General features: G+C 38.5%; 1 protein-coding gene and 1 long non-coding RNA gene across 3 annotated transcripts in view; both read right to left on the bottom strand.

The window, feature by feature from the left end:
- Window positions 1–27694, bottom strand: part of LOC115587316 (NT-3 growth factor receptor-like) — a 246202-nt gene that overhangs the window by 110646 nt on the left and 107862 nt on the right. For both annotated transcript variants that reach the window (XM_030427129.1, XM_030427130.1), the window contains exon 7: window positions 24917–25061. In XM_030427129.1, coding sequence (XP_030282989.1) covers window positions 24917–25061 — 145 coding nt within the window. The remainder of the gene's footprint in view (window positions 1–24916; window positions 25062–27694) is intronic.
- LOC115587318 (uncharacterized) lies at window positions 11220–14404 on the bottom strand. Its single transcript, XR_003985026.1, has 5 exons — window positions 13675–14404; window positions 12873–12913; window positions 12542–12619; window positions 12355–12420; window positions 11220–11727 (listed from the first exon to the last, which is right to left on the bottom strand). It is a non-coding gene; the product is annotated as an uncharacterized LOC115587318 (long non-coding RNA).

Here is a 27694-nt window from a genome sequence, read left to right as displayed (position 1 = left end):
CCTGATTTCTGACTCCTGGCTTAGGAGCAACAGAGTATGTCACACGATGTTGTTTAGACACCAAGCAACAAAATAGTAACTCAATTTGAACAATTTGGCAGACCTCAAAATGTTTCTGCATGTCTTTCTTTGGTCCATATGACAATATCTGTTTCAGCTTGACACATAACATGTTTTTTTTAAATCAATGCATACACAAAAAACACAAAAAAACTTCCACCCAAATATTAGAGAAGTGGACACCACTCGATAGAGTTATAGGATTAGTTATGTTATTACATACATTTTGTGTAAACAACTTAAACACCAAGGCTGTCAGGCATCCGTTCTGATTGCTAGCTAATGACATTGGCCACCACAGTGTGACGTTGGGTTGCGCTTCTACAAAAGTCGATTCTTTCCAACTTTCAGAAATGAATAGGGGGACTGATGGGATATGAATGAGGCATTACTGTATTTTCCAGACTATAAGTCGCACTCTTTTTTCATAGTTTGGCTGGTCCTGCGATTTATAGGCAGGTGCAACTTATATATTAATTCATACTGACTGACATGAACCAAGGCGTAAACATTACCGTCTACAGCCGCGAGAGGGCACGCTAGGCTTGTGACAACTTACCGGTGAACTGCTTGTTGGACTCGCTGGCTTGTTATGCTAATTCAGCCTATTAAGCCTCCCATGTATGTTTTTTATGCTATTGTGTAGCTGAATAACTGTTAATGTGTTATGTTAAAATACCGGACAACTGTTCAGCCTGTTGTTCTCTGTGCTACTGTATAGTTGAATTACTTGCCTTTCCAGATTAAATGTATGTTCCTGGTCTTGGATTTTATGAAATACATTTCTAAATAAATGCAACTTATAGTCAGGTGTAGCTTGTATATGTTTTTTTTTTTTCTCTTCATGATGCATTTTTTGATTTATGCAATTTATACTCCAAAGCGACTTATAGTCCTGAAAATACGGTACAAAAATATGTACACAATCTGCCATTTGCTACAATAACTACTTCATCGTTTTACTACAACTGAAATACAAAAACATTACCAGAGAAGGATAATCACTGTTATTAGCCATTCCACCACAAATTAAATGTATTCATTCAAATGTCCACACACAGGTGTTAGATGCATACATACAGGCATAGGTATAGACCTACAGGTAATGTGATGTGATGAGAGGAACACAAACTACTTTTCATAAAAAACATTCATGAAGTGAAGTTTTTAATGGTCCTATGAAAATCTGACCTTATCTGCTGGTATGTATATAAAATATACATACAGTATATCTAATAATTGGTTAAATGTCCCTTGGTCATTTTCAACTCAATTAGATTTGTTTGATAATCATCCACAAGCTTCTGGTCGTCCTCTGGCTGAATTTTAACCACTCCTCTTGACAGAATCGGTGAAGCACAGACTTGTTTCTTCAGCACAGTCTACATGTTCTGATAGGGTTCAAGTCAGGACTTTGGGAAGGCCATTCAGAAACCTCGATTCTAGCCTGATTCCGCCACTCCTTTACCACTTCTGATGTGTGTTTGGTATCATTGTCCTGTTGAAACACCACCTAACCAAGGCTCAAACTTCTTGCTGATGATCTTAGGTTTCCCTGAAGAATTTGGAGGAGTTTCTTAATTGTTCAATTAACTTTTTTTAGAGCAGCAGATCCACTGGCAGCAACACAGCCCCACAGTGTAATATTACCAGCACCATGCTTAACAGTAGGTATGGTGTCAGTGGTTCACCTTCTCACCTCAAATTATATTGCTGCTCATTGTGGCCAAACAACTACATTTTTGTTTCTTCTGTTTTCCTCACGGTTTCTTCTTTGTCCACGTGATCAGCAGCAAACTTCAGTCGAGCTTTAAGGTCCTGCTTCTGACTTGTTCAAATCAATAATGTGCTTTTAAAGATCAATGCTGAGCTCCTTAGACTTTCCCATTGCTGTGTTTGTGGCTGAGTCTAATGCATAGGCGGCACTAGGGCAGGACATATGGGGAAGCTATGGGACAAAAAAAAAAAAACCTTTAACCTCAGTCAGGCAGATACATAGGCCTATATTATCGCTGATGTTCATCAAACTGAGATGTCGCGGCAGAATAATTCTATCAATTCTCTACTCATTGTGCTGTTGTAGCCCAGAAGTAATTATTAATTAGTAGCCTAATAAATTAATTGTCTAACCTTAATGAACAGTTGCCACGGGGCCTTTATCTTGTATTTGTCAACAATTTCCTCAATCCTTAATCCTCTTAGTAATGTCACTCTCGATGTAGAGAAGCGAAAGACAGGACAGTCCCTGCTGGGCCATAGTTGTCCTCATCCAGTTGGAGACCCGGAGCATAGCTGAGAATGAACGCTCACACGTCGCCGACCCAACTGAAAGAGACAGTGCCAATTAAAGCACTATTGTGAAGTTTGGGTGAAATCCAGTCAAGGCAGCGGCTCTGAGATTTTCCAGAGTGACATCACGCAAACTAATTTTCACCATGACCTTTTCAACGTGTGCAAGATCAGCATTGATGGAGAGGGTTGAAGAATATTGCTTTATCAGTCCGGCAGCTCCATCAGCATCACACCTCAACACAGCGTCTACACTTTTTGCAATTTGTATTGATTCCTCTGAGAAGCGTTTGTTACAGGCTCCAACAAGTGTGTCAATGACAGGATATAAGAGATGTGGAGGGCAGCCGGAGTCTGCAGAGAGACGGCGCAAGGCCGGTGTCGGGGGGAGGTGGCTGGTGTCAGGGGGGAGGTGGCCGGTGTCTGGACCGAGGCCGGTGTCTGGAGGGAGGCGGCTGGTGTCTGGAGCAAGGCCGGTGTCGGGGGGGAGTCGGCTTGTGTGAGGGGGGAGTTGGCCGGTGTCGGAGCTTGGAAGGCGGGAGGTGTTGGGAGCCTGGTCTGCTGAAGTGCCGCTGCAGTTCTCAACGTCTTCCAGCATGTGAGCCTCGATAAGATCCGGAGGGGTCTCGTTTGAGGGGTCCAGTCAGTCATTTTTTATTCTGACTTTTAAAAAATGTATTATGTCGCTTTTCCCAGGCTGCTTTCTCTTCATGCTGTCTGTAAATAGCTAGCGAGGTGAAACAGTAGGCTTCTACGCTACGTACGTACAGAATGACGCAGATAGCCTGTGCCTATCAAATACCATCTTTTATATATTAATTAAAAAATAATAATAAATAATACCTTGAAAGTGTGTGTTTTTATGTCTCACTAACCTCATCTTAAAATAAAATTTGAAACATAAAATAAAAATCATGATTTTATTTGGGGACTTTTTTTTCTGTGACAATTGTTGGGGAAGATAAGCTTCCCCTAGCCTCTTACTGGCGCCGCCTATGGTCTAATGGCTCTATCAAGTCACCAGCAGTTATCAATCAGATTCGGTCAGAAAAGACTCATGATGAATTCATTATTTGAAAAAAAACTTCTTGAAGTAGTATGTGTTCCACTCAAGACTGCCATGATATACATGGTCTTTATAAGTTGATGGAAACTTTAAATCACGACTGTACTGTCCGAAGAGAGGCAAATTCACATTGTACGTTATCTCTCAATTACAGTTATGTTTACTCTAGATGTATTACGGTGATGTCAGTATGTAGATGTAATTGATAGTCAGAACAACATTAAGGAAGGTCATTAATAAATATGGAAAATATACAAATGGTCCAGGTGATTACTCTTTTGTTCTCCCTTCTCAACATTTTTATAATCAGATTGGTTTGATTCATGTCTTTATAGCAGATCAACCTCAAAGTAAAATATCCTGAGACACACCAATGGAATAAAGGTAGTCAGTAATTTGTAAACTTTAAATTAACAGCAGTTGTTGAGAATTTATGTCTAAAGCCAGACTGATGCAGAGATATAATATTAGAATCAGCAACATAGTTTTGTAAACTGATTAAGCTTAAGCATAGTTTTAGAGTTGGCAATAGATATTGGACGGTAATTTTTGTTGACATGGTGGCCACCTCCCTTATGAAGTGGAGTAACTATGGCACATTTCCAGGTGGAAGGGTGGTCACCAGGTGATAACAAGGGGTTAAATAAGTCACAAAGTGGTTACATTAAAGTATGAGCAACTATTTCAACAAGTCTCTAGTCTCTAATGCCATCTGATCCAGATCGACGGTCATCCTTAAATTCGTAATTCACAAGTTGTATTTTTCGAAAAGAGAAAGGATTTTTCCAGGTGGAATTACTGAAAGAATCATATGCTATAAGTGGGTCAGACACATGAGAGCTGCACACAGATGAGAAGTGTGTTAAAGTGATTAAAGTGAAACTCTCGCCAAAAAGCAACCAAGGCTTTATTTGTGTTCGAATATGAGTCAAACCTTCGTGTAAATGCATAATTACAATGAAAGAGGCACTTTTAAGATTTACCGTAGTTGCGTTTTCGAACTACGGTAAATCTTAAAAGTGCCTCTTTCCTCGTAATTATGCTTTTACACGAAGGTTTGACTCATATTTAATCACAAATAAAGCCTCGGTTGATTTTTGGCGAGAGTTTTACTTTAAGAAAAGTGTAGGTGGAGGGTCCGTGTATCATCTGATCATTCAATTATTCCATTTAATCTGGCAAATGAAAAACGAAAAAACTAATCAATATTTTGTTTTTCTGTTTTTCTGTATGCACCAAACATGGAAAACTGGTGTACATTTTCCTATTTTCAGCCCAAAATGGAAAATATAATAAACAAGGAAACCAAAACGAAATAATGAATCAAATTTCCATTTTCCGTTACTGTAATACCATTTCCCACAGTACATTTCTGCTGTGTGGCCACGCTTTGCGCATGCTCAATGTATAGTCTGGTAGCTTTGGTCGCTAATTACGTTTTCAATAAAGCTTTGGGGAAAGAAAAAATCTTTGGTTGCGTAATATACTGCAGTCAGCCAGCCGTTGTTCGCGTTTGCTTGGTCAAATCAGCCGCACCTTTTTTTCAGTGCGCAAATGCACTAACATTTATGGTAATCGTACTGAACCCGCTCTGACTGGGTCATTCTGCAGTCTCACAATCAGACTCATGATACATACGAGACTTTTACAGTAATTATTCCCGGAAATAAACTGAAGGGATCACGAAGGATCCTTCCGGATTTCAAAGTAAAGGACGACATGGGGAAAAATAAACATTGTTTCCATAAGTTCAAGATTAATATACTGCTGAACTTAGCACTCCCTAGACTACTTGCATGCATAATATGAAGTACTTTTACTGTGTACTTTTTGAGTAACCATGTGTCAAAATCCTTAACAGAGAGCGAGATTAAGTATTTTTGCCCACATTTGATGTATAAATGTACGTGTGACAGAGTAACATTAGACTGTGGTGTTGCTCCCTTTTTGTTAAGTCAAAGATCTGAGTATTTCCTCCAACAGTGTGAAAATCGGAAACTTGGATTCATGACTAGCACGTCATTAAAAATGTACATTGCACTTCTATCATGTTGTGAAATCATAATTAATAAAGCGAATGATTTCATAGTGATAGATTTACAAGATTAAAAGTATGTTATTATTGATGTATTATGAATGTGTAATCATTACAAAACCTCCCTCTCAGCCCCATGTGGGTAATTAGTGTATGTCTTTCTTGGATTTTTTTCTTTTTTCTCAAGCTTGTATTTGAGGGTTCTGCCCTGATGTTGGACCTGGAAAGTGATTGAGCTTCTCTCCCAGTTTGGGGGGCACAACTCCCAACGCTCCTAGCACCACCGGGACCTTTTTGGTCTACACCTTCTACATCTGTTCAAGTTGTTCCTTCAAACTCCTGGTGCTTCTTGATCTTTTTGTGCTCTGTCTTGCTGATGTTGCTGTCAGCAAGTATTGGCACATCTATCTCAACTGTTTCCTTCTGCTCCTAGTCAACCACAGTCAATTTTTGCTGGCTGACGGTCAGCTCACTTCAAGTTGTATCCATGGCTTTATATGCTTGGGGTGTTGTTATGACTGGAAAAAGACCTACTCATGAATCCAAGTTTCAGATTTTCACACTGTTGGAGGAAATACTTTGATCTTTTACTTAACAAGTAGTAACACCACAGTCTAATGATACTCTGTTACAAGTACATTTATACATCAAATTTGGGCAAAAATTACTTATTCTTGTTCTCTGTTAAGGATTTTGACAAAGTATTACTCGAAAAGTGCACAGTAAAAGTACTTCATATTATTCATGCAAGTAGTCTAGGGAGTGTTAAGTTCGGTAGTAAATGAATCTTGGACTCCTTATTGAAAATAAGTTGTTTATTCCACGTCAAAGTTGGGTGAAATATCCTTAATCTTGTTCTCTGATAAGGATTTTGACAAAGTATTACTCGAAAAGTACACAGTACTAGTTATACAAGAATTGTAGGAAGTACTTAGTTTGGCAATATATGAATCTTGGAGTATTTATGGAAACAATGTCTTTTTGTTGTTGTTGTTTTTTCTCACGTTGTCTTTTACCTTGAAATCCGGAAGGATCCTTCGTGATACCTTCAGTTTATTACCGGGAATCAGTGGTATAAGTATTGGCGGTGCAACTGGTGCAGCTGCACCGGGGCCCAGACTTCGTCAGGGGCCCATGAAGGAAGGAAAAAAAAAAAGAAAAAAAAACAGCTGTCCGGAATTGCCGCAGGCCCTGTTTTTGTGAATGAAATAGCTGGGGGCGGGTCGGTAAGGTAACGCTGAGTGGCCTTGATGCCTGTCAGTCATGATGAGTCGCGTCTCGTCACCTCTCTGATGTGTCTGCAGCTGAGTACTGTGATGCATGTCTCTCTCCCTGGGCCGGAAGAGTTATCATACCGTACAATACCAAATAATAGCCGGGGCGTTTATTTGTTTCAATCACTGAGCAGACCAGGCGTTTATTTGGGACCAGGCGTTTAATTCCTTCCTCTTAAAAATCTGGGATGAAAATGTCACAAACTTCTCCAGCTTCTCTGTGAATTCTCTGGCATCCTTCTGGACAATAGTTGTGCGTCTTCTGCAAGTGAAGTTGTTGCGGAGGAAACGATTCAGCCAACCAGCACTCGCTGCAAACTCCTCATCTCTGCTGTCACTCACGGTGGCTTACATTTGTTTCGCACTGATCATTTTGTGGGACACTCTCTCGTGGCGTGCCCGTTTGCTGAAAACTAATTCCTGCATGTTTATCTCAGGCTCCTCGTTAGCCTTCTTCCTCCCTCCAGCAGGCAGCCTGGCCCTGTTGCTGTCCTCCTCAGACAGCCGCTGAAGCTCAGTTTGATTTTTTCACCATCTCTCACTTTCTTGGGGTCGACAGAGAAACATCTAGCAGCTGCTTCTCCCGAGTTTTCCTCTGCATATTTTACGACAGAAAGTTTGAATTTCAAGTCATAGCCTAATTTTTATTTTTTTGCTGCACCGGAGCCATGGCGATCATCAGTGTGATACTGACTGCGGTTAATTGAAACCCGGCTATTATTTTGTAATACAGTGGCTGTGCCTGTGTCCAAGCGCATGTGTGTGTGCGTGCAGTGCGCACGAGTGTGCGCTTGTGTTTCGGGGCACAAAAAAAATATCTGCACCAGGGCCTATCACCATGATGTTACTCTACTGCCGGGAATATGACTGTAAAAGTCTCGTATGTTTCATGATTCTGATGCCACACTGACCCACAGTCAGAGCGGGTTCAGTATGATTACCGTAAATGTTAGTGTATTTGCGCACTGAAAAAAAGGTGCGGCTAATTTCGATAACGGGAAATGAGAATTAGATTAAGTATTTCGTTTTGGTTTCCTTGTTTATTATATTTTCCATTTTGGGCTGTTAATGGGAAAATAAACACCATTTTTCAATGTTTGGTGAATACAGAAAAACAGAGATAAAAATTAAATACTGACTTGTTTTTTCGTTTTTCGTTTGCCAGATTAAATGGAATAATTGAATGAACAGATGATACACGGACTGTGGAGAAACCTACTGTTTCACACTAAACCATATTTGCTTCCAAGAGGTACATTAACTTTAGATTTTATTATTCAATAATTTGCTGATTAATGAGCATGAGTGCTGATTCAGCATTTGCACTAACTAAGTTGCAGACCCTGAGTCTTTGTGAAGCATAATTCAACTAACGTCAAATTAGCCATGTAGCACACTACCAATAACCGAACTATTTCTTAGTTATTTTGCCACTTCTTCTCAAAACTTAACCAAAATCTTTATATTATATGGGTTAATTAGGGTTGCATACAATTTCAGGATGATTGAGTTAAGACAAAAAGCCTTGTCGGAACAGGCATGCAGGATTTTATAAATCTGTCGTAAAAACAGTGTATGCATGTTTCCTTTGTCCTTTTGTGTGTACAAAGATCTCTACACCTGCGTAGAGGACACAGCTCAGCAAAGTTACATTCCACAACAAGGTCATCTTAGGTACACTCAGTCTTTTTTCAGACAAACCTCTCTCCACTTAACAGCCAAAAAAAACATCAGTATGATGCCATCCACACTGGACAGTTTGTCCACACCCAAGGAAGGACAAGCTTACCACATCAAAGTGATTTACAATAGAGGCCTGGTGAGATTAGTACGGCCAAAAGGATAAATGGCACTCCCACAGGATGGAGATGGGGTCTGTTCCACAATTTGGGATTATCAGACCTAATATTTAATTGGTATTGAATGTTTGACTTTCTATAACAACCCTGACACACACACATGGACTTTGAAAACCCCCCTTTTCAACTGGGAAGTCTGTCAGACAACAACAGTGATTGTAAATCTCCCTGCATACCAAGTTGACTGAAAAATAAATGCTTCTACAGTTATTCATTTGCCATTATGCTCATCACATTCAGTCAAAAATCTTGTTCAAGGTAAAGAAAATGCCATTGTTCTAACACTTTTTGAGCCTGAGTTATTAATTTAATGTGACGATACTGCCATCTACCGATCATGTATGAGTAATGGCCTCTTCATTAATATGGATCTAGACTAAGTAACACGGACTATCTTACTCTATTTAGTGAAGGAAATGTTATGGAATCCCGATTTATTTAGCAATTATTATTTGCATGAAGTTAGCGCACTTCATGATAACTTGCCTTAAAGAGGAATTCACTCATGTAATTTGTTTTGTTGTAGTAGCACTAGTTCACATTTTGCTTACTTTTCATATTTTGATGGGTAGCGCCGAAAGACATTTCAGCATGTAAATAATAATTAATTTGAGCATTACAGTCTCAAAAAATGAAAAGAAAGACTCCTTATTTGCTGACCGACCATAAACACACCCTGTATCCTCCAAAGATAAAAACGACTGGAAACGTGTTTTGTGCTTTTTTTACTGCTCTTTTCTCGCTTCTGTCTCCCCTTGTTTGCTTATTTTTTATTTAATCTCTTTCATTTGTTTCCTTTTCTCCTTTTTCTTGTTACGTTTTTCAACTTTGACTTATGTCTTACTCTCATTTGTTCTCATTACTTACTTTTACCGTTTTTTTGTGCACAAGTTTCTATTTGTCATTTTGTCCAATTAAGCCTATTATAATTTAGTTACAAGTTTATACAACCCTGTGGTTTTTCTGAAGACTTTAAAAGTTTTGCGTCATTCGGACAGTGCTGAATCTGTTATTCAGCAAAGCCAATATAACTGGAGTAATTATTTTTGCCATCAACCCGCTGAGAAAGATACCAAGGCAGACCCAGTCTGCTTGGTCCTACACTGCAACCACTAAGCTGTTTTTATGGAAAAGACTTCCATCACCAAACCACTGCAGAAGAAAGATCCGGTAGAAGCCGTCGGCCGGCAACCACACTTCATCTCAGGGATAACACCACCATCAATCCGCTGTGAAGAGGTTTCCGTCCAGTACATCCAGTTCCTACCAAACTCAATTCCTGCCTGGACTTTGCAGCTCAAAGTAGGCACAAACTATCTTCTCAAATTGCTCAGGATTGGGTTGATGTCAAAATAATATTAACAGTTATTCAACCTCCAAAGTATGCTTTTTCCTTCTGTTTTAGTGACCAAAATCTATATTGTATTCAATTTGGTTTTGGCTCTTCAGAGGTGGTGCCCCTCAAACCAGTGCCAAATCATTGAGATTCCACTATAGCTAGTGACCCTGACAAAACTTTGACTGTCACTTTTTATTGTTAAACTTCTTCAACCATGACAAACATTTCAAGGAGGACAACAACCTGTCAGACACTAGAGACAAATACATGATCATTTACTCAGTAAATAAAGTAAAACTGTACTGTAAAAGGAAGCCTTGTTTGTTTCCATGCTATTACTATGTTCTTACTAAATCCTTTGTAATAGAACATTGCATTGTCTATGCAGTTAAATGAAATTGTACACTGTAAAAAAGAAAACCTGTAAAAAAACGTTAATGACTGGCAGCTACGGCTGCCAAACAAAAACCGTAATATTAAAGTCAAATATCCTAATTCAAATGAAGTCCAGAAACATTACTTTTACAGAAATTTTCATTAAATGGTCTGCAGAAAAATACCGTTATGTTACAGATTTTTGCAAAATTATTACAATCAAACACTTTTAATAAAGTGACAATGCTACTAGTTCTGCAGAAATATACCGTTATTTTATAGATTTTCTCTAAATTATAACAATCAAACACTTTTGATAAAGTGACAATGCTAAGAGTTCCGCAGAATAATACCCTTATTTTACAGATTTTTCCTAAATTATTACAATCAAACACTTTTAATAAAGTGACAATGCTAAGAGTTCTGCGGAAAAATACCGTTATTTTATAGATTTTCCCTAAATTATAACAATCAAACACTTTTAATAAAGTGACAATGCTAAGAGCTCTGCTGAAAAATGCCGTTATTCTACAGATTTTTCCTAAATTATGATCAAACACCTTAAAATGGTTTAACAACCACCTTAGAAAAACGGTCAATGACTGGCAGCTACGGCTGCCAAACAAAAAACGTAATATTAAAGTAAAATATCCTAATTCAAATAAAGTCCAGAACCATTACTTGTACACAAATTTTCATTAAATGCTCTGCAGAAAAATACCGTTATTTTACAGATTTTTGCAAAATTATTACAATCAAACACTTTAAATAAAGTGACCATGCTTTTTCCTAAATCATGATCAAACACCTTTAATAAGCCTTAAAAAACACCTTGGAAAAACAGTCAAATGACTGGCAGCTATGGCTGCCAAACAAAAACCCTAAATATTTTCACTGTTTTCAATTAAAGTAGGGTGGGGAACTTAATTACAAATGAAATACACACCACTGTTGATTCTAAAACCCCTTTATTTAATGTATTGAGTTGTAAATTTACAAAATCAGCCAATTATTCACAAACGGTTCTTCAGAGCCCCCCCGGAGGAACTGAAAAACTAAAAATTATATTCCTCCATATGTGTATCTTTTCTGTTAACAGTACTATCATAATGAGGTCATGATTTCACGTTTGAAACAAGTGGAGAGCTTTTAGGCTGTTGTGTTTTAGCTTGTATTTTCCAATTCAGTTATATTCTCCTGATATTCTTCTGACCATTGGGGGCTCTGTATACTGTAGTTCTGATAATATTTGTAGTATTTGTGGACAAGCATTATATTCTTGATTTAGAACGCTGAATATACAGTGTACTATTAAGTAAAATCAAAACATAACACAGCAATTCAATGAATCTGTACCAGAAGTGACAATGCAGCAGATAAGGAAGAATCCTCCTCCAAATTGCCAGTAATCAGCTGGATCTTTGGTGCATCTGGGGGTGGGGGAAAGGAAAAAGGAGAAAGTAAGTACCACTGAAAAGTCCTTACTATAAAAAGTAGGATTTCTTTTTTCTTTCTTTATTTTTTTGTTTACCATTTATTTAAACAACCATGAGGAGTTTGCTGTTTGCTATTTTAGGATGTGGCTCAATTCAAACAGGCTCAAGAAATAATTTGTCTCTCACCATTGAATGCCATACAAACCTTTTCTGAAATAAGGTCCCATGGTGCACACCGAAAGGAGCGTGACTTCGGCTCTCTATTATTGCAGTAAAAGTATTTACAAATGTGTGCGGAGAGTCGTGTCTGTATCTCAATCTATGTGTGTGTAATCAGATTGTAAATGTGAAAAAGAATCACACAAATCACCACACACATTTGCGAATCTACCGTGGCAGAAGTGTGGCGAAGGTCACGTGTTAAAAGACAGCCAATTTAAAGGCCCATGTGAGTTGTAACTGATGACTTGTCTGTATTTCGAGCTCTTAGAGCAAAGTACTTAGACTTTTCTGCCAACGCATTCAAAGATTTATCTACACTTACAGTTCTCCATAATAATGTAAGGGATAGTGGATAACATTGACCAATATCCTGTCTTATATATTGCAGTTGATACTTACTAATGGTAGATTTGTCTCTCCGTTAGGTGCCTGTTCTCTGCCTTAAACCTTGTTCCAATGCTTGGTCTACAAAAAATGAAAGCACATTTCTCATCATTAGCAGTTATCATTGTAAGAAATCATATCATGAATAATATTGTGTGTCAATATGTGTTTGGATGTGTGTGAGAAGAGGAAAGGGTATTACCTGCAGGTTGAAACTAACAACCCCACAATACATCAAAGCAACTCTCCGGGCACTTCTGGAGCTCATGCTGCATTTTCCCTTTTGCAAAGAAAGTGAGGACAGAGACAGGATAGATCATGTTTATCTTTCTTCTACTAATTTCTCAACTACTTGAACAACACCAAATGAGAGATGAGGATGGTAGTTATGTTCAGCAGACACAGTCATTCAATCTCTAAGACTGATCAGGATTTTTTAATGGGGCAAATAGTATGATTTATGTAAATAACTTGAAAACATTCACATCTTTTATTGTCTTAGAATGACCTGTAGAATAGGCTGTATGACTTACCTTTCCCTCTGACAATCACCACCTTGCCTCGGTGAGCGTTTCTGGAATTAGAATAAGAGGTATCATTGAATTTATATAGTATGTATATAAGTACATGGAACTTAATATACATTTTTATTCTCTCTAATTTGGATGTATTGCTAGGTATTCATTAAGTTAATAAAATATCCATCAATCAAGCAGTTGCATTTTGGCTTGTAAAACAAGGTGAAATAGATCCATCTGAAGCTTATAAGGGTGGGATAGGCAGGGAACATACACACAAATGTTTTAATGTAGAGTAAAATGTCAGCTTATAAAGAAAAACTCACCCATGAATTAATATTAACTTACTGCTACTAATGTAATGTAAGACAGACATTGGTTCAATGCAGACACTTGAGGACGTCACCTTGGTCTTTGGGAAACAGCGATAGACATTCTTCACTATTTTCTGACAGATACGATGTAACTTAACGTAACTCACATCATGTTCACGTATCAGACATTTACACCTTGTTTTCCTGGCTGAGTTGTGCCACTGCTTTACTTATTTTACCGTGTAAACACACACACACAGAACCAACTGTTAGGTTACTTACTCGTGTTCTACAAACAGAACAAACAAAACCTCTCATTTAAACCACATTCAATATTAAAATCACGACTCAGGCCAACAAGCTAACTAACGTTGTCACCTGTCACTTTTAACGTAACGTTACTTAATGTAAGCTAATCTGTGTGAAAACACCATCACTGAAAGTTAGGGACTGAACACAAACATTGCGTTAGGTTACAGAAAATAACAGAAATGTTGTCTTACCTGATACAGCCGGAGAACAGTTGTAACTGTGAAGTTCACTTAATGTTAGCTGACCAAATAGATCCGTCTGACCCTTCAGCTGCGTCCATACTCCATTTTTTTGTTCTCCGTTGAAACCAGACAATTCGGAATCGCTCCAAAAAAAAAAAAAAAGAACATGGCAAACAGATGTAAAATAATCCAGGTAATAATCCAGGTAATCCATTAGTGGTCAGATAGGCAGCCCGACAAACAGTAGCGCCCTATTCAGTTGAAAGTGCACAGTTGTCATTGGTCAGTTTTCTTGATGACAGCCACATCAACCAATCACATTCAAAGCAACATGGCTAGACAGCCAATAGTAATTGTAGAGACTGCATTACGTGTAAAGCACTATATAAACAAAGGTGAGTTGACTTCACTTCAAAATATCAAAAGCATCAGAATTTTTCCTTGCATTCCAGAATGGTCATCATTTAGTTTTTCATGGTACTGTTACTTTCAGTGTGCTGAATAGCAGATAAAGGCCTATTCCAATGTAATGTAACACAATAGATAGACATTATTTTGATCAACCTTGGAATTTACAAATGCTAACCCACTCACAACCTTTAATTTTGCATGAATCTTTGTTATTTAAGCAACATTCGAATTCAAGCTTTACCAATCAACAAGTTTACCAATTGCAGCTGAACATGCCACTGCACTGTTTTTGACCTGCCTACAGCTGTCTGGTAGTGTTGTGTCGTTCGCGAACGTGTCGTTCAAACGAACGAATCTTTTGAGTGAACGAAGTGAACGAAATCACTTCAAGAACTGATTCGTTCCTTTCTCAGTTCACTTGAGCTCAGCCGCGAGCATGCCGGCGGGGAGTGGAACTGCCGCGACTCACACAGAGAACTGTGAGGACGTAATTCACGTTCGCGCTGTGATTCGTTCATGATTCGTGAACCTACTGCATACAGAGAACTGTCGCTGAGGACGTGACTCTCGTTCACGTACTGTGCTGAGAGTGGCGCTGTGTCACTCACCCACTCACACAGGGCAGAGGAGTTGATTCACGTCCAGTAACCGTACTGCTAAAATTAGTGCAGTGTTGCTAACATCCGTGTAGCATCATGCTAAGTGATTTTACTGCACAGTGAAAGTCACTCACGTTCGCGAACGTGATTCTCAGCAGGTAACGTAATTCAGGTCGTTCGCGAACGACCTGCTGATTCACGTTCATGCTGATTTAAGTGACAGCGCGAACGTGATTCGTGTCCTCAACAGGTCGTTCGCGAACGAGGGATGTCAGGACGTGAATCTCGTTCGCGCTGTCACTCACTCATGATTCGCATCGCTGAGGATGTGGTTCTCGTTCACGTACTGTGCTGACAGTGGTGCTGTGTCAATCAGTCACTCACTCAGGGCAGAGGAGTTGATTCACGTTCAGTAATTGTACTGCTAAAACTAGCGCTGTGTTGCTAACATCCGTGTAGCATCATGTTAAGTGATTTTACTGTGCACAGAGGACACTTTCACCATAATTTTAGTGCATGTGTACCACTCAAAGCAGCGCTGCATCTCCCGTGAATGATTGTGTACTATAGACCGTGAACGCACCGTCCCTCAGTAAGTAAACGTGAACCTCAGGGCTGATTAATGGACTGAATGACGGATCGTTTGGCTGTTTATCAGTTCAGGGAGTTGAAGAGCACTGAACGATTCGGTGAACAAATCTTTTGAACTAATCATTTTAATGAACAGATTCTAGAGATTCAGTACAGTAAAAGGAACTGTCGTTCCCATCACTACTGTCTGGACTATTGCAATCCTTTTTCCTGACTTTGCCTTCACTCATTGTATTTTTGTCTGATTTAGAATTACAGTTTGAATATTAAAGTACTATCTATACAAGTCTACACCAGTACTTTTATATATACCATATACGTACTTGTGAACAAGACTGTGAACAAGATTTACCTTAACATTACAGAGAAAAACGTTGTTATATAACTTTATATAATGTGCTACATATTTTTTTTAACAGAGTTTGAATGTAAAAATACACAGATATAAACTAATCTTTACCTTATAATTACAGAGAGAAACATTAGATTGTTAGTATGGACATAAACCTTTATATAAAAAGCTACATATTTAATTACAGAGTTTGAATGTAAAAGTACACATAAATCTAAAACTAATCAGATTTACCTTAAAATCACAGAGAAAAACGTTACATTGTTAGTATGGACTTAAACCTTTATATAACAAGCTAAATATTTAATTACAGTTGAATGTATAATTACATGCAAATATAAAAATAATAAGATTTACCTTAAAATTACAGAGAAAAGTGTTAAGATTGTTAGTATGGACATAAACTTTGATATACCAGGCTACATATTTAATTACAGATAATTACTGTCATTCTACGTGAATTTGAATGTAATTTAAGAAAACAGAAAAGATCATGTAAAATTAATATAGTATTTTTCTGTAAAAAAATTAGAAATTAATGTAGTTTGTCATTACTGTCATAATGCTTAAAATAACAGGCGGATTGTTGAAATACAGATAATGTCTGTAATTTTACAGTTTTGTACACTTTTTTTAAAGAACAGGAAAACTACTGTAAAAAAAATTGTCATATACTGTAAAATTAGGATTTTTTTTACAGTGTACCATATAAGTTCCACAGCATTACTAAGTAAAACATGTCAAATTACCCAGTTAGTAAGATGAAAATGCACTGTAAAAGGAAGCCTTGCTTGTTTCCATTCTATTAACAGGCTCTTGCCATATGATTTGTATTAGATTATGCCCTTTTCCATGCAGAGAACACAAAATTGAACCTTAAAGTTCCACAACATTACTAAGTAGAACATGTCAAATTACCCAGTGAGTAAGATGCAACTGTACCACACAAAAAGGAATGTTTAATACCAAGATATAACAAAGGTACAGTGGAAAGTAACAAGATGTACCAAGTTACCATGAACATTATTAAGTAATATATACTTATTACTGCAGATTCAGGGTTCAAAGAGCAAAGAACAAAAGCCTAACATACACAAAATGTTTCAAAAATTAATTAACAATGACCCTCTGCAAACTGAAAACTGGCCTCAACTCCCTACCATAGGGAAAAACACATAACCCTTCCCAACATCATAATATAGTGTCTACTAGGGCTGGGCGATATGGCCTCAAATCAATATCTCGATATATTGAGCAACTCACCTCGATAACGATAAATGAACGATAAATAAGTAACCCCCCCCCCTCCACTTTAAAGGACTGTAGAACTACACTGTAGTTAAGATTTATATTATTTATTTAGTAGTTAAGAACAACTGATAAGCACACGATTGAACAGCTGAAAAGCACAGATTACTTGAAATGACAACTGAACAAGTTTAAAAGTATAAAACAACTTAAATTTCCTTCAAACACAAAGTATTAAAAATACAGTCTCTTATAAACAAATTCTAACACTTTTAGCTGGTCCTGATCGCTTCTCGCTTTTTTTATTTCTTCGAATTGAATCACGTGGTTGTACTGCAGGTGGTGGAAGAGGTTGGATGTGTTACCTTGACTTGTCGCAACAGTCTTTTGGCACAGTTTACATTCGACATTTTTTTTATTTTAGATTTCTGCATATTAATATTCATATAAAATAGAGGAAGCACTAAAGTACAATAAACATAGCTGTGTCTCATTCGTCCAGTTTACTAATACAATCTGCTGCTGGAGTCACTGGGCCCCATGACATGGAAGATATTGAAAGAACTGCAATTATTTTGTATTAATATATTTATGCTAAGTAATTTGATGAAGTTCCCTATATCAGTTTCCAGTGATTCAGTGCCATGTTCTGGGAGGTGAGCTGACCGTCTTCCTGCTGCTCACACTGGGTGAACCTCAGTAAAGTCGCGGCTGGACCCGAGTAGAGCTTAGAATCAAGCCCAACCCGAGCCCGTGCACGTTGTGTCCGAGCCCGGCCCGACACATTGAATGTAATTATGAGCTCGAGACCGATTTAAACCCGACAACTGTTTAATACGTGGGCTGTTATAACTGACGTTCTCGACTACAATTGTGAGTTGTTTGAACTACAGAAATCTTAATGAATAATGCAACAAGTGCCGCACTTAATGCACTCGACAAAGCCGACAAATGTTATTATCACGGCCCACGACTTGTTTAAAATGGGTCCACACCTCCGACTTTCCTCCAAACTTGCTCAAAGTTAATTCTACTGATTTAATGTTTTTTCTTTACATCTTCATGCTCCATGTTGCACTTAAGCTACACAATCAGTGATGCCGGTAACGCGTTACTAGTTTTGTCATTTTCCTTAGTAAAAAATATATATTTTTGCTTTCTTCTTGCGTCTCGGGGAGTGACGTCACGTACGCGAGAAGTCACGTTTTCCAGCATGAGGACACTCACGTGTCAGACCACGCAGAAACACAAATGCAAACAACAATGGAGGGAGGAGAGAGATGCGCGTTTCTAGCTGGAAATACAGTCATTATTTTGAGTGAATAAAAAACAAAACACAAATGTTTGATCAATGGACCGGCCGGCCGAAGACACCCGCCTGTTGCAGCGTTTGAACGCAGCATCATTACACAAACTGTCCGCGTCTCACAGCGAGAGTGGGTTCACTTGATTACTAACCTGGCATAGCTGGTGTTGCATCAGCGGGCGGAGTTTGCCATCAAATTAACGTAAAATAAGCACATAAACTGGGTATATTAATCAAGTAGACCTAATGTTTGAGTATCAGATGCTTGAGAGCTACTGCTCCGCTGGATTAAAAAAAAGTGGGGGGGACAAAAACGGGATTTCGGAAAGTGGGGGGGGGGGACATGTCCCGCTGTCCCTAGTGGTGTTAGGCCTATGACACCGAATATACCGACACGGGCAAAATGACGTCAGTTATCGTTGTAAATTTCGGTATTGGTAAATTTTCGGTTTATCGCCCAGGCCTAGTGTCTACTACTGAGTAGTGCGAACCCTCACTTTCTAAATTTACATTTTATGGGTAGCAGCTCAGACTTTTTTTTCATTTGTATAATTTTTTCCTCAAGCAGTTTGTTACCCTCCAGGAAGGTCTTGCAGGTTTTGGCGTAGTTCCCTACAGTGTCCTCCTCAGTGAAGTTTGGCAGCAGCCTAAAATCTTCACCCTCTGCAGCAATCTACACCTGTGCAATGTGCAATCCACACCTGTGCAATGCCGTTAGAGCGATTGTGTTCCTGTCCACACACAGCGATTCACAGCTGAGGCTGATGCTCCTTGTACACTGAAATTCTTTTAATAGAGCTCTGTATCGGTGTACGACGTCCTCTGGACTCTGAACTACAAGACAGATTATAAAATATGATCTATTAACATTATATCATAATCACACAAACATTAATAATCTTGATTTTACATACCAGGACATGCTAGAGTTTGAGAGGTAAATAAACGTATGTGATCTAGTCTCTGCACTCCTCTCCTTCACTCTACTCTTATAAAAGTGATTAATTCAATAAATAGTGATTTATGACAGGCCCTGCCTATTGCATGTGTGCATGCTGGCACTGAACTTCTGCCCCAAGAAACTCAGTCAACACATTGAAACTAGGGTAGAAACTACCCTTCAGTCAGGATGACTTTGTCAAAAATAATCTTGCACATGTTGTATTTGGCAGTAAGGTTCTGTTCTGGGGACTCCCTGCTCTTTTACGTGCTTGCATGAGGCAGGAAGAGCAGCCTAAACTAGAAGTAACTCTCTGTTGCTATGGATGACGTCATTTTATAAGGACGTACTTAGAAGCGGTGACAACGGTGATTGGTTGTTGAGTGACAGGGCAGCCCATTGAAAAGTCATTTAGGCTACGCAATGCATGAAGTGAAAATAAGGAAGTTGCCTACAAGCCCATGACAAAGCCTATAAAAAGATATTAGACAAGGAAATGTGTTTATGAGGAGAATTAAGTGCCCCCCCAAAAACAAAAACGCCTCCGTCAAAAATTACAAATTAGAAGATTGCGATGAAAAACGTGAATTGCCAATAAAAGCAGCATTTGCTCGAAAAGCTGCGTCAAAACACTCTCCATAAAAATGTGGGAATCCTGTGTTGATCCGGGCCATTTCTCAACAATGTCCAGTATATTGTAACATGCATCAAAGACAATTTGTGTATTGATGGAATGCAACTTTTTCCGACTGACACAAAAGCCCTATTCGCCCTATTCGTATAACCTGGGGACCTCCAGTAATTTGTAATAATTGCGGAGGTTGTCTGTGATCTTAATCCTGTGCGAATCTGCCACGTCCGTGATTTGTAAAGTAAAAATTCCACCACAAATTACCTACCATATTTCACCAAACACAGAGGTCATGTGATAATATTAGTCCCGTGTGAATCGGCATCTCTGTGATTTGGGGTTGTTTTTTTTTTCTTGAGGTTTTTTGTTTTCCACCTTTTTTCTGCCTTTTTCCCAGTCGAGAATTATGGAGGCTGCGTTGGGAATTATAAATGAAAGTTTTGACAGCATTTTGGGTGCAAATTCAGGAGGCTCATCAGAAGAGCAAAATCTCGAAAGATGATTAGATGGATTACATGCATGGCAGCATGCGGTAAGGAACATTTTTCCATCTTTCAACAGGCTCACCAGTTATTATATTAAAAATATCCATATCTAACAGTTGTGCAGCTCCAGCAAGGGCTCCGGTGCGATCGACCCAGGGGTTAATGTCAGTAAATTCGAGTTAAAACACAGACTTCGCTTATCCTGTGCGAATGCGCCGCACGAAACACAGACGTGGTGGGATAATTTCGAAATCACTTGAGGTCTCCAGGTAATACTAGTCCCGTGTGAAGAGCTGCATTTTCCCCGTAGCCAAACACCGGAGTGTTGCCAAACATTTGAACTCTGGCGTTAATGGATTGTTTCGGTTGGATGGGAACGTTATTGCGTCCCTCACCAACTCAAGACTCAATTCAAAAGAACCAACACGACCAAGGATGGATATAGGTGGTAAGTAAGGATCAATATGCCATTATATTGTAAATTTCAAATTGATGAAATCTTAACAGATTATCTTCATGTAGATTTTACTCTAGCTATTGTTTCTTTTATATCAGACTAAAATCTTGAAAGAAAAGACAAAATGAACTTATGTGAGCTATCTTTATGTAGGTTTAATTATTTATTATTATTTATTTATTTATTTGAAATGACACATTTTTAAAAAGACAAGTGTACCCATGGCAATACTATGACAAACTGTTATGTACAAGTGCTATAGAAGAAGAACCCACAAGGGCAGGGCCATCATGAGGTCCATCAGAGGGGGCTCAGTTTTCTCCAGGCCACACATTCCATTATCATCATGGATGGATGAAAGTTATGCACAGGTTAGGTCCTCTCTCTCTCTCTCTCTCTCTCTCTCTCTCTCTCTCTCTCTCTCTCTCTCTCTCTCTCTCTCTATCTCTCTCTCTCTCTCTCTCTCTCTCTCGCTCTCTCTCTCACACATACACACTGTTGTGTTGTAGTGTTTAAGATAAAACGCAATAGATGATATGTTGATAGTTGTCATATTTAGTCATTTTTGTCTCAGTTTGTCATAGGGCTTGAGGAAGAGACAAGTAGACATGATGTAGTATGTGGAAGCAGCAAATCACTGACCAGAGTAAGTACGCTGTTGCGAAAAATCTGTGCTGAAGCAGTTAGGCAACTGGAAAGAAGACGGAAAATGAGAATTGGAGGGAGGAGAGCTTTTGTGGCAATAGACACAAACGTAAGGTAAGGTCTGTTTATGTAAGTAAAATAGTCCTTTCTGTTGTGTAAGTACAATCATCTGAATTACTACAGTACTATAAATACATTGGAAACAGGTTTTCATAGAGTAAAATACTCCACCCAAATGTATCTATATTAATCTAAGATTAGATCACTTCAGGTCCTATTGATCAGCCTCAATACTGCATTACATATTACTATTTCATTGCATACAAATATACATAATCAAGTTTGCTTGGAAAAATATGACTTCTAAAAATGTTGATTTGGATGTGATGGCCCTATGAAATGTCATATGCCAGTTAGCACTACCATGATAATGGGGGTGAATCAGACCGCCCTTAAGTGAGTCTAACACTATAATTTCAGATGAATTTCATAAAAGCATGACATGTTGCTTATTTTCAGTATGGACATACACGACGCGGACCAGCCTGGCGAAGACGCTTGTGGGTCTTTGGAATGCTGGAAGTGAAGAGGTCCTGTAGACGTCTTGTCTTAAAGCTGGTGGAAAATCGATCCAGGATGCAGTTACTCACAATAATCCAAAAATCTATCAGACCTGCAAGTGAGGTGATTAGTGATTCCTGGAGTGCCTACAACAGATTGTCATGTGAAGGATACATTCACTATCAGCTGAATCACTAGAGACATTTTGTACACCCTGGAAGTGGTGCTCACACACAGCATATTGAACGGGCATGGCAAAGTTACAAAGAGGACATCTACAAATACAGGGGTAACCTAACAGAGAGGGCCTTAAAAAAAATGAACTTACGGTTCATAGAATGGAACCACTGGCTTGGAAAGGAGCATAGGAAAAGCATTCTTGGACGCTTATTCAAAGGCATAAGAGCATGTTACAAAGTGAAACAACCTTCCAACCCTACTGACGTGTGACAGAAGCTGATAATTGATGAGGTAATTGACCGATTAAGTTTCTCTTGTTTCAAAAACAAGTTATTAATTTTTCATGGTTGCAACAATGTAAACTTCAGCACATCTTGTTACTTTCGGCATACAAGGAGCATTAGCCTCAGCTGTGAATCGCTGTGTGTGGACAGGAACACAATCGCCCAAACGGCAATCATTGCACAGGTGTGGATTGCTGAAGATTTCAGGCTGCTGCCAGAGTTCACTGAGAATGACACTGTAGGTAACATTTTGAAGAGTTCTGTTTTTGTTTTTTTGTTTAAGCGTTGTCTTTGAACCCTGACTCTGCAGTAATAAGTATATATTACTTAATAATGTTCATGGTAACTTTGGTACATCTTGTTACTTTCCACTGTACCTTTGTTATATCTTGGTATTAAACAGTCCTTTTTGTGTGGTACAGTTGCATCTTACTCACTGGGTAATTTGACATGTTTTACTTAGTAATGTTGTGGCACTTTTAAGGTTCAATTTTGTGTTCTTTGCATGGAAAAGGACATAATCTATTACAAATTATATGGCAAGAGCCTGTTCATAGAATGGAAACAAGCAAGGCTTCCTTTTACAGTGCATTTTCATCTTACTAACTGGGTAATTTGACATGTTTTACTTAGTAATGCTGTGGAACTTATATGGTACAATTTCATTTAACTGCATAGACGATGAAATGTTCTATTACAAAGGTTTTAGTAGGAACATAGTAATAGCATTGAACAAAGTTTTACAGTGCAGGTTTAGCTGACTTACAGGATAATTTGACATGTTTTACTTGATAATGTCCAGGAACATATGTGGTTCAAGTTTGTGTTGATTGCATGAAAAGGGGAGTAATCTATTACGAACTGTATAGCAAGAGCCTGTTAATAGAATGGAAACAAGCAAGGCTTGCTTTTACAGTGCATTTTCATCTTACTAACTGGGTAATTTGTCACATTTTATTTAGTAATGTCATGGAACATGAATGGTACAAATTAATTTAACTGCATAGACGATGGAATATTCTATTACAAAGAGTTTAGTAAGAACATAGTAATAGCATGAAACAAACAAGGCTTCCTTTTACTGTACAGTTTTACTTTACTTACTGAGTAAATGATCATGTACTACATAGTAATATATTTGAACCTACATTGTTCAAGTTTGTGTTTATTTACCAGTGAGGTGAGTTATCTATTACACATTATATATGTAAGAACATGGTAATTACATGGAAACAAACAAAGCTTTCTTTTACAGTACAGTTTTACTTTACTTACTGAGTAAATGATCATGTATTACATAGTAATATATCAGAACCTACATGGCACAAGTTTGTGTTTATTTACCAGTGAGGTGAGTTATCTATTACACATTATATATGTAAGAACATGGTAATTACATGGAAACAAACACGGCTTTCTTTTACAGTACAGTTTTAGTTTACTGACCGATAAAATTATCATGTATTGCATAGTAATATATCTGAACCTATATGGTACAAGTTTGTGCTTATTCAATGGCAAAGGTAAGGTATCTACAAACATTCTTAATTTACCATACATTTAGCAGGGAAATACTTACCTGCTTATTACCAGTGGTAATTTCCCAATAACACAATATAATTTACCAGATAAATACCTAGTATTTCAGCTATACTTTCTCTGTACTTACCTAGTTTTTAAGGTGGGAATGACCCAAAACCAAAATATAATTTACCAGATTAATAACTAGTATTTCAGCTGTAGATTCGCTGTATTTACCCACTTATTACCAGTAGTTATTACCAGTAGTTATTACCAATAGCGCTTTTTACTTGCTAATTTACTGGGTAAATACCCAGGATTTTGTCCATGGTTTCATTGTACTTTCCTTCTTATTACAGTGGTTAATACCTAGTAACACATTTTTGTCACCATATATTTACTGGATAAATAGCTAGTAATTAGGGGACTGTAGCTACCTGCTTATTACCAGCTTATAACCCAATAATACACTAAAATTTACCATATAGTTACCAGGTAGATACACAGCATTTTGGCCATCGTTTCGTTGTACTTACCTTCTTATTACCAGCAGTAATTACCCAATAACACACTATAATTTACCATATAGTTACTAGGTAAATGCTCAGTATTTTGGCCATAGTTTTATTGTATTTACTTTCTTATTACCATTGGTAATTACCTAGTAACACTTTTGTGTTATCATGAATTTACCAAGTAAATATCTGGTAATAAGGGGACTGTAAAAGAAAGGGTTACCGTTATATCAATGTGTTATTTTATTTTTTCATTTTCAATACATTTGCAAACATATCTAAAATTCTGTTTCTGTGTTGTCATTATAGTGTATGGAGAGTAAGATGGATGAGGATTTTTATTTTTTATTTTTCTTATGATTTTAGCATAAGGCTGCAACATAACCCATTTTTGAAAAAAAATGAAGGGGTCTGAATGCACTGTATGAAGGATAGACCTGTTTAGCATAATGAAAACACTAATAAAGAAATTAAAACAAAGAATGGCTAGCCAGTATAAGCACATATATGTGTGTCTGTACTTACAGTGAACAGTTAGCTGGATGGAAGCATTGGTCATGCCCACTATGTTGGTAGCGGTGCAGGTTAACTGGAAGTTGTTGTCATCTCTGCTCACGTTGACCAAAGTTATATTCATGGAACGAATGGTATTGTTGTTGTAGACTCTGGGCTGGAGGGAGAGTGGGATAGAATAAGAGAACAGGCATGAGCAGATGATGTCTGAAAGCGTGTGGTGTGCGACCAGGCTCACCTAGGATATAGGTTTCTAACCATTCAGCAGGCTCATTTAGCAAATGCAATGTGATTATGCTCTATTCTCAAAATCTTGTCGAACAGTAAGAAAAATTGTGCTGTATTGTGTAGTGGAGAAGGGGCAACACATGCTATGCGCAATTGCGCACACACGCGCGATCGTCCTCTCAGTTGCGGCTGTGTCTCTCCAGAGGGCTGTACTGCGAAGCCAGTTTAGTGGGTTAGCGAGGTATGTTGAGTCTAAAGCCAGGCTTCCCTGTACTACAAAGGTGGCTCTCTTTTAACCCGGCTAGATCACCATGGTAACTTATGCTTAGCTCATAACCTGGTCCCGACCGCTGATCCGCTGGCATTTCCTGATGAAATTCTCTATAAGCGATATAGATTTTCAGCCGAGGGAATACGGTACATTTGCTCACTTATTGAGCCGAGTGTCAGGAATGCCACTCGAAGAAGCTGTGCGCTCACTGTCGGGCAAATTGTTTGTGTAGCCTTTCGTTTTTTTTGCCATGGGAACCTACTTACATTCAGTTGGTGATGCAGAAAATCTGAGCAAGAACACACACTGACAAAATGATGGGCAGCTTGGCTACATACCACTTTGAATGATGTTTTTGTATTTAGCTCTAACTTGCTGCCATGTCCGACTGCTGCTTCCACATCTTAACAAAATGCAATATGAAATATTAATTAGGCCAACCTAGTATTTATTTGTCACAGATAATGAGTAAAGTTACTTATTTCTTTGATGTGTCCATGAATAAACTGATGAACTGATCAATGTTTCACCCGTAGTAGGGCAGTGTATGCCCAAACACAAATCTTACAGGCTTGAGCTATTTTCACTGTCAAAAAGGTCTTTATTGTCATTGTACAGGGACAGTAGCTACATTTGCTTGTTCATCCCGACACAGTAATACAAAAAAAACAAAAAAAAAAAACACTGAACATTTATAGCTTACGCACACTCAGCCTCGCTTTCAATAAAACACACGCGCATTCTATAACTGAGATCAGTAAAATGTGAAAACAATATAGACATCGTTCAAAAATGAAAAAAGATAGTTGTTGCTTTAGTTTATTTATTTTTTAAATGGATGAGGGTTGATATGTAAAAGTTGCACAATGTTGAGCTTTCAGAAATTAAAACACTAAGAGCTTAATATAATATTGATCATAATATTAATCATTGTTAACCTACGCATTTACACGGTCAGCAGTTTTCTGCCAGCAGCCCTCCCTCGCTCTGTTGGCAGCGACAGTGTTACTTTTTACCGTGATGGTTTCCTTGAATTCTTCATAGTCCTGCATAATAAGAATCTGCTCATCTTGAGTAAATATGTGGCCCGGGATCGATCCATTTTCGCACGGAAGTAGAATAATATGACGTCAAACGCCCCCTTTTATGTGAACGCGCGCAGAGCACAAAGCAGAGAACCGGACTTAACAAATTAAGTTGATAACCACCGTCGCAGTACCGTTTAACTCTGATTGGGGACTCGGGGCTTTGTTGAGCTGCATCATGAGCACAAAGCCTGGCTATGTTGAGCCCCCTTTGCAGTACAGGCCTCTGGACACTGTGTGAGAGAAAGAAAAGCTCTGTCTTGCTTGGGCAGACGTTGTTTGGTGTCACCCGCTGATTTGCATCATTTAAATATCTAGCCCGCCAAACCTTCCAATCCGGCCCGGTTCAGCACCCTGGACAGTGCACTGCAGACCTGCAGCATTTGTTTTCATCCAAACTTTGCAAACATGGCCGGGTTTGTAGAAGACATACGTATGGTGCTCACTAGCCTATGCTGTTCCTATAAATAAATGCATCTCTGTGCAGAGAGGGATATAGGCTATGAAAAAGTGATCCAGAGTCCCCACTTTCCCGCTAAGCAGAGGGAGAGAGAAATTACACAGAATACAGATGTTTAAAAGTCCAAACAAAAAAAAATATCAACAAGAAACAACTCTAATCAATTCCATGTTTCAAAGTAGATTTTTACTCAACAAAAAAATGTAGATCAGTTAGGCTTTAGGGTTTAGGGCTTTAGGAAACACAGATGAAAACAGCCCAGCCAAACATTATGGTGACGGCGCACCAGAAACAAACAGCCCAGCAAAACATTACGGTGACGGCGCACCAGAAACACATGGTAAAAACACACTCTAGGTTAATAATGTTCCTATCTATTTGAAATAAAGCCTACGCCTCCCTGTCACGTCGGACTCCCGCAGAATGGCCTCAGAATCGAAAGGAATATCATGATGAATGTTCATCAGGGCAAGTCCACTCAGTCTCTTGTCTGTCATGGTGTTCCGGAGGTATGTTTTCAAGCGACGCAAACAGCTGAATAACCGCTGAGCACTGGCAGTGGACATGGGCATTGTTAGGAGAACCTTCATGACAGTATGCACATTAGGATAGAAGTCTGCAGTTAGTCTCAGAACTTGGAGAATGTCACACTCTCTGGTGACAGGTGTGTGATCCTTCGGCCTGTTGTGCTGCCTCCATAGATTCGGCTCCACGTCTGCAGTGTCAGCACTGGGCATCAACGCACT

This window comes from Sparus aurata, chromosome 8 (genome assembly GCF_900880675.1).
Source record: "Sparus aurata chromosome 8, fSpaAur1.1, whole genome shotgun sequence".
NCBI classification, from domain to species: Eukaryota; Metazoa; Chordata; class Actinopteri; order Spariformes; family Sparidae; genus Sparus; species Sparus aurata.
This window is presented reverse-complemented; position numbering and strand designations above follow the sequence as displayed.